Raw genomic sequence first — 8,665 nt, 5'->3', positions numbered from 1 at the left:
TCTGGTCCTGTTGGTGAAACAGCTGGTATGTGAGGCAGACTGCATTGGAGTCGTAGTAGTCTCCTTTCTGCAGGGAAGAGAAGGGAAGGCTGCTGCTTGTGCTTTCTAGTCGGCAGAGTGCTGCGAGCCTTTCCCTCGAAAGCTATCAAGTGAGCATTTTCCAGTTTGTTTACCTGTGAGTTGTGTTCAATGTGTGTAATAGGGCTGCTTGGGTGTGTCATTGGTCACCTCCTGTGGGCTCCTTGGGAATAAGCATTGGAATTGGGGGTGCTCACAGCTCTCACATAGGAGGAGTTCATGTCAGGAAATAACCAGATGTTGTGTGTTTCCACTTGATGATTGGAAATAGTGTCTATGTTAGAAATGGGATGGGCTATGTAGATGTGTGTAGACACATGGTGTGGCTGTTCTGCCTTTAGGATGGTGTCTCAGCAGGGGCTGGCAGGCATTCTTGTAAGGCTCCATAGTCAGTATGTCAGTGCATGGATCACATATAGCTATGGAGTTCTGTGGGCACTGTGACGGAGCAGCCACATATTATTCAACATGCAGGCACAGTGTGTCCCAACAAGATATCAGTTACAAAAGCAGGTTTGAGTTCAGTTGGTGGCTTCTGTTGTTGAGTGGCAATTAATCACAGTGAGAATGTGGTTGTGATTTTATGTATGTATGTATGTATGTATGTATGTATGTATGTATGTATGTATGTTTTGTGTTTTTAGAGACAATGTATGCTCTCACTATGTAGCTCTAGCTGTTCTGGAATTTTCTCTGAAGATCAGGCTGGCCTCAAACTCACAGAACTCCGCCTGCCTCTGCCTTCCAAATGCTGAAGTTAAAGGCGTGCACAGCTATGCCTGGCTGTGAGTTTAAAGTGCAGCATATAAACCTAAATGTTGGGCAGTGGGTGTCTCCCTAAAAGGATCCATTGTTGTAGCACCAACAATGAATAAATACCCAGAGACAGATATTGGGGTTCAACAGAAAAGCAAATCAGCCAACCACTGGCTCTTCCCTCTACCTCAGTCTGAAATGGCGATCCTGCCTCCAGGAATCCTCAGAGTAAGACCGAGTCTCCAATCTGTCCCCTACCATTTTATAGTCCTCTCTAGTGCTGGGATTAAAGGCATGAATCACTACTGCCGAGTTTCTATGGCAACCTAGTGTGGCTACCAGGATTAAAAGTGTGTGCCACCACTGCCTGGTCTGTAAGGTTTATCAATGTGGTTGTTTTACTCTCTAATCTTCAGGCTTTATTTATTAAAATGCAAATGAAATGTCACTACAAACTGTACGTCAGTAACTAGGGCTTTCTCCAAGTGAGAGACTGTTCTTCATCACAGGACAGCCTCACCAGGGCACAGCAGCACCACTCCACAGCGAGAACAAGGATGTTTTCCACAGGCCTCAGCTGCAGACCTGGGAGGAGGCCATGACCTGACTGGAAAGTGGACTGAATCTGTGCTTGTCCCTCAGTATTGCCCCTTGCTGTGCCACCAACAGCTCCCTGGGAAATACAGATTCTGACCGTGTTGTGGTTTGGATAGCTGGCTGCAGAGAGGTCGAATACCAATGTGGGAGCTTTGGTTGAACAAGCACATGCTGGCAAGGCTGGAGAACAGCTTGTACCTCACCACTGTGGTCGTGGGGTGGCTGCTGCCACTGCTCAGACTGCATATATTCACCTTGATTCACAGAAGCAATAAAGAAAAGCTCTGGGCTTTGGGTCTCTTCTTGACCTCTGAGCCTCAAGGTCTCTGTGGCCAGAGGAATGATGTACCTATCTAGTGTGCCTCAGTCAGTGCTGGCTGGAATTGACATGGTGTTACCTGTTTGGAAAAGAAACTTCTGTCTACATTCTGATGCAGCATCTCTCTTTGCTATTCAGCCCTGAGAAATCTAAGATGCGTGCTTCCAAAGTCTGCAGGCATACCAATTGAGCTTTGTTCATTCATAAATAGCTTACCCATGTGTGGCCTAACATGTGCCATGCAGCCTCATACCTAAAGGTGGCTGATCTCAGAAGACAGTGTGCACAAAATCCTAGGTTCTAAGTGAGTCTGTTTTTGGAGAGTCTCAAACAAGCCCAGTCATCCCTAGTAAGAAACTCGCATTTCCAGGGTCCAGGTGGGATGGTGAGAATGGGTTGCAGAGGACTCCATCATTTTGGGCAATGGAAAGTTCCTTCTGTCTTTCAGAGAACAGTAGTCAACTTCCTGAAGCTCTACTTGAGGTCACAGGTCTATGCTTAAAATTGACAAAGTTTCAAAATTATACCTTATGTATCATATCATAAGATTAATTTAAAATGTAGAACAAGAAAACAAATAAGAAGCCACATAAAATGTCAAGCTTTTTATGGCTGCTGGAGCAACCTACTTCTTTCTGGACATGTGTCCATTTTGTGTATTGCATAGTGTCAGAAGCCCCAGGGGCTTCAAAGATTAGATGCACAATTACCCACACAGCAGCTCTGAGCACATAAATGCAATGTGTGTGTATGTGTGCATGGTATGAGTATAAGACCAGACAGGCTCCCAGTTCCTTGTGGACATGAGCCCTGTGGAGAGGGCTTTTAGCATCTCCATACCATGTGTTAGGCAAGCGTACAGTCCAGGTGCCATCAGATGACTTTTGGTGGATGCGAGCGATTTGGACCTGGTTGACAACACTGGTGGGGGTGCTGGTGCTGTGTGCTGTCCTATTGCTTTGTTCTGTGTGAGCAGCTTTTTCGTAATGTCCTCCCTTCTGTTAGATGGGTTTCCATATGCCTGGGTCATTCTGGAAGTGATCACTTGTTCTTCACGCTCCTGATGCACAGTAACCATGGATGCCTGTGTTTCTTTTGCTTCTCCAGGGTTATCTTCCTGCCAACGTTGACCGGAGACCAGCCACACTGCAGAGAAAGCAAAAGGAATACTTTGCTTTCATTGAGCATTATTACAACTCAAGGAATGATGAAGTTCACCAGGACACATATCGCCAGGTATGTGGGGCTTTCTCTTTCCCACGTATCACTCAATTCTGGGGTTTGGAGCTGGTTTGCAGGGGATGTTTCATCTATCAGGAACCTGATAGGCTTGCAGATTTATGTTTTCTAACAATAAACATTTGAAAGCAATTAATGGCAATTTGCTACCAGCAGCAACATCTGGCTTATTTGAGTTCCTTCTCGGAGGTAAAGCATGAGACTCAAGTCAGGTTACAAAATAGATGCTGAGCTCTGTTAGTGACGACCTTCATCTGCCTTGGGTGATGGTGGGCATGTGGCGCCTTGGCCTGTTCCTGGTACTCTCTAGCCTGCTTTTGAGAGGTGGCACCTTGACCTGTGACTGGCATTCTACAGCCTCTTTCTGGAGGGTAGTGCCTAGGCTTGTGGTTGGCACTCTGTAGCCTGTTTCTGTAGGACTATAGCTCCTCAAACTATTGCCTTCCTGCATTTGATTATTATATATTTACTGGCCCCTGAAGGTTTATGTCCAGATCACAGGCATCTAGTTAGAGATAGCATTTGCATGGTTTGGCTTTCTCTCTATAGGTTAGTCTTGCTAACACTTGTAGCCTTTCTCCTATTTCCCAGGCTTGCGATTGATGAGGCAGGCTAGGGGTAGGATATGGGGCATGATGGATGTGCTGTCCTATCCGCATAAGAAATACATTGCCCGTGGCTCTTGTATAAGTTTATTCTTGCTGGTAGAGGGCATAGAGGCAGGTCCATCTTCCATGAGTCTAGTGTACAGTGTGTATCTCTCCACAGGACTGTCACTGAAGGGAGCCATGTACTGAGGGTGGCTGTCCAACCAGTGGACCTTGGCATTCTTGTCTCTCACCCATGCCTGGGCTCCTGCATGTGGCCCTCCTGAGTTCTCTGACCTTGCTTGACCTTGCTGTTCTATGTGGGTGTCCCTCAGCAGGGTGCTTATGGACTTTCCTTCTATATGCTCTCTGTGTATTTGAATTGCAAGTTTATCTCACCTTGTTCCCCTGTGCTGAGGACCCAGATTCTGACTATCACCAGGAACCCTTTGAAGGACACAGAGAGCAGGCCTTTTGTAGGTGAGGAGGTTGAACCTAATGGCTTACTGTTGGCCACAGGCCAGCTAGTATTAGAGTGAAGTGGTGACCCCAGTTACTAGATGTTAGCTGCTTCTCTGCACATGGACAAGGATAGAGAGAGACTGCGAGTCCCCTTTGGGTTAAATGGCTCGCCTCTTCTCTCTCTGTGCAGGCTGTTGCTCTGGAACCCCAGAGTGATGCTAGTGCTGCTGGTATGGGGTGCCCGCCTGGGATGTGGAGCCGGTCTGTGATGCCGGCTGTGTTCAGAATGCTCCTGTTGGGTCACCTCTTGGACCCCACCCACGTGAGGTCTCTACTGAAGTTCCAGCAAACAGTGGCAAGACTCTCATGTCAGGTGGTGCTTAGGCAGGAATCTGCTGACACTAGCAGAGACATTCAAATGCTTCCTTTAAGGTGTTCTAGATTCCTCGTGGACATTGTACAATAGAGGAAATTATGGCCTGTGTTCCAGATAGTCTTGCACAGCTGAAACCCTAGGCTCTGTCTGTGTCCTTGAATCATGCTCAGTGTTGGGCTGAAAATCAGTGTTCACTGATTGCTTTGGCTTATGTTACTGTGGAGCTGAGGGTCCACTCTATTCCTAACCATGCAGCGTGCCTGTCACCTGAGGACAGTTGAGCCTTGCTCAGTTGGGTACCTCCTATTGAGGAGCCTCGTGACAGTCCTCAGAGCACGTTAAGGGCAAGTAGCATGTGTCATCCAGGACTTCTCTCATCCTATAATTTAAGCATGTGTCTCTCTGCATCTGCAGATCCACATCGACATCCCTCGGATGAGCCCCGAAGCGCTGATTCTTCAGCCCAAAGTGACGGAGGTAAGAGGAGCACTGGCTGGGGAGTCTGCTGGTGTCTGTCTCTCTGTGTGACTGCTGCTCACTGCACTTGAGGGGCCTGATCCAGAAGCCCCCGAAGTCCATAATTAGTCGACATGTGAACCACTGATTATTTTCAGAATGTTATTCTTGTATAATGATTCATACAAAAGAATATATGTAATATGTGTATGAGTATTTATAACAGAAACTTATGTCCTTGAATTTAGGAGCCAGAATCCCTCCAGTGCTGACCAACTACCTCTGTGAGCTTGAAGCTGGTAGCATAGAAGCTATTTCTCCATGCTCACGGTTCTGCTACCCAAGCTTCATCTCTGCCCCCCTCCCCCCATAAAAAGGTGTAGACTATCCGTCTTTGACTTATATTTGCCATACTTTGTGGCTTTAGCACTAAGGAAGCAGTGTGGTGTTTTTGTTGAGTCTGGAGCTGTATGTGCCATTCTTTGTACAATTCAGTCTCTGCAACTCGTATTTTCTTCTATTGTGTAGCAGTCAGGACAAATGTCTGGACGCCTCCCAATGTTATGCTGTTGAGACAGTGTTGGTAGAATCCTCATGTGCGTTTATGCGTGTGTACCCCTGTGAGAATTTCTCTGAGGCTTTCGTGATAACATCAGTATGCTTTCTGGAGGGGTCTGCAGATGATGCTCACCTGCAGTGCTGGAAGTCTGGATTTCCACTCCTGGGCAGTTCTTGGAGCATGTCCAGGCTCCCGAGCTCTATGTGTCTGGTGGATATTCTTATCATGCTCCTGGCTTCACGTTCCCTAGCTAAAGAGCATATATGCATATAGAGATGGGTGTCTTCTGTGCCCTGTTCTGGGAAATGCTTGTGACTGTCTATACCACCCCTTTTCTTTTTTTTTTTTTACCCATTTAAAAAAATAAGTTTGTAATCTTTATACATTTGGGATTCTAATTTTTTTAAATATTTTATTTATTTATTTATTATGTATACAATATTCTGCCTGTGTGTATGCCTGAAGGCCAGAAGAGGGCACCAGATCCCATTACAGATGGTTGTGAGCCACCATGTGGTTGCTGGGAATTGAACTCAGGACCTTTGGAAGAGCAGACAATGCTCTTAACCTCTGAGCCATCTCTCCAGCCCGGGATTCTAATTTTTGACAGTTATTTGATGGGCTATGCTTAGCCTTGCTGAGCTGAATATGATGCCCCCTTAGGTTATTATGGAATGCTTACTTTAAGAACTCTTTTCCCTCAACATCTGTCTTATAAGTCTTCTCTCATCTTCTCATCTGAAAGTTTTTCTTTCCCCGCCATTCATTTAATTTGTAGCTGATAGCAGCATCAGCAGGCAGTCAGTGGGGAGCGTGCAGGAACTTGGCCTTGTCACTGCAGTGTTCTGTCTGTGCCACATTCGCAGGTGTCCATGAGAACCCTAGTGCCTCCCCCTCACTCTTCTGAGTTGACTGGGTTATTTTAGCCTTCACTCATTCATGTTATTTTCAGAATCACCTTAACAGTTTTCTTTTTAAAGTCTATTTGGTTTCTGAACGGAATCTAGTCCTATTTTTATTTGTTATTTTGAGACTAGGTCTGTCTAAGTTGCCCACGGTAGCTTTGAACTCACTCTTGCACATTCCCCAAATTTCAGATCCTCTTGGCCTTAGCCCACCAAGTATCTGGGATTGTAGGCCTGGGCCAGTAGACCAAGGGGATCCTTTATGAAAGGTCTTGTACATGCTTTATTAGATTTATTCCTAACCTTTATATTTTTGTTACTAAAGTAAGTGGTATCGCTTTAACGTAGACTTACTCTCTGAAATACTTTGTTTTTCATCTTTATTTTCCCCAGTAAATGCATTTTGAACCATGGACATCTCTTGCCTGCTCAGTAAAGCTGCTCAAAAATTCTAACATTGCTGAAATAAAAGTGCTCGTAGATTGTGGGGCACAGAAGGGGAAATGAGTTTCCACAGGAGTGCTGCTCCAAGGCCCTTCTCTCTGATTGCCCTTCTCAGTGCTGTGCTCACAGAGTCTGGAAACAAGGCTAATGCACCTCTCCTTTACTTAAGGTTTTCTTTAAAAATGGAAAATAGATTTTGGTTTGTCTTTGTGTGATTCTGTTTTTACCCTACAACTTGGCACATTGCTTACAGAGCTGGCCTGTGACCTCTGGTCTCACTTGTGGTTCAGAGTCACCGCCATTGGTGACTGACTGTGGTCAGGCGTTGGTCCTCTTGCTTTGCAGCTTTTCCCTGACTGTGAGTTTTACTCAGCCCCTGAGACTCCTCCAGAGCTATGGAGGTGTGTATTTAGCAATTGGCAGTGCTGAGCAGGGACTGAGCAGCCTGTAGGACAGGCAGACCTCTGGGGGGAGGAGGGCAGACTATCCAGGCTGCCAAGGGTGACTGTGGATAATTTGAGTGTGACTGCACTGGGAAATACGACATGAGGAGCAGGGGCTTGAGGAGAAACACTGAAAGGTGGGTCTTGTGTTGGCTAGTTTTCCAGAGCCAATTAGATTTCTGGCACCTCGGAAGTTGGGCTATATCCATGGTGACAGTAAATCTATTGGCATGGTAGCTTCATGAGATAGAAGTTGATTAGCGTCCTCAGAGCTAGTTGTTTGTTAGACGACTGGTTGCTACTGTGCACTTGACTTTAACCTCAGAGTTCAAGCCGCTGCTTGGTGCTCTTGCTCACATTTGCATCCCACTAGCAGGGAATTAATATGACACAGATAGGAAGAGCAGGCACATCCCTTTGAAGTCATATGAGTTGGCAGTGTGGTACTGCTTGTACCACGGTGACTTAGTTTGGTGACATGGAGTTACTTCACTGGACATAGATGGGAAAATGAAGCAGCATCCTGAGAACAGAATTTCACATGGCAGCTTGGTGAGGCTCAGGGGTGTTTTCTGAAATCAGGCTTCCCCCCCCGCCCCAAAAAAACACTCCAGTATTGATATTTGAAAGAAAAGCTAGCCACCTTTCACTTTTAGTTCCTGCCCATTTTATTGAATGAAGTCCATCTAAGACGACTTGTGGCACTTAGCTATTGGGGCTAGTCCTGTGTGTTTGTTGAAGACCTGTATTCAAGTGCAGATGTTGGCAGCTTCAATATTTGCGCAGGGGCCTTTCCTCCACAGCCATCCTGTTGTCTGTCCTTTGCTTCTTAGAGCAGCCAGAGTAAGAAGAAGTGAGAGACTGCTCCAAGGTTGCTGCTGAGACACGATACCTTGTTACACCTGAACAGACCCAGCATAGTGAACCACATAGGCTGTGAAACCCAAGCTTTGACCTGCAACTCTGAGTGGACCTAGGAGCTTCCTGTGACTGGGAAAGAAGGGATGTTTTTCGAACTCAGGTCCCAGTGGAGCATCAGCCTCTTCTGTCAGACATCAAATGTTTTATGAGTGGAGGTGGCAGTATGCCTAGGTCCAGATTCTGGTCCCCATATGCCTCGTGTGCTTGGGGTGGGGGTGGGGGCTGTGGGCAGGTGCTGTTCTCTGCTCTGTAGCCCCTGTTGACAGCACTCCTGATCTGCTGGTGCACCTGTGCTTGCCAGGTGACTGGCAGCAGCCCCCTGTTCCCTCCTTGTCGTGACTGTGCTGCAGTATCCCTGCCCTCATCTGATGTTTACTGTCCACATCACCACGAGCTGTGCGGAGATGCTGAGTGGGAACCTCCTTGCTGTTACTCTGTCCTTGGTCTGCAGGCTCTGCCGGGGAGAAGCTGCCCCTTCCTTCTCACTGCGCCCTGATTCTTCTTACAGGTCTTCCTCCCCCCT

The 8,665-nt window shown here is 46.7% G+C and overlaps 1 protein-coding gene across 1 annotated transcript in view; it reads left to right on the top strand.

The window, feature by feature from the left end:
- The window catches only part of Tbc1d22a (TBC1 domain family member 22A), a 285,808-nt gene that overhangs the window by 94,358 nt on the left and 182,785 nt on the right, over nucleotides 1–8,665 (top strand). The window contains exons 6-7 of the mRNA XM_005354385.1: nucleotides 2,858–2,986; nucleotides 4,829–4,891. Of these exons, the coding sequence (XP_005354442.1) occupies nucleotides 2,858–2,986; nucleotides 4,829–4,891 (192 nt within the window). The remainder of the gene's footprint in view (nucleotides 1–2,857; nucleotides 2,987–4,828; nucleotides 4,892–8,665) is intronic.

Source organism: Microtus ochrogaster, chromosome 15, assembly GCF_000317375.1.
Source record: "Microtus ochrogaster isolate Prairie Vole_2 chromosome 15, MicOch1.0, whole genome shotgun sequence".
NCBI classification, from domain to species: Eukaryota; Metazoa; Chordata; class Mammalia; order Rodentia; family Cricetidae; genus Microtus; species Microtus ochrogaster.
This window is presented reverse-complemented; position numbering and strand designations above follow the sequence as displayed.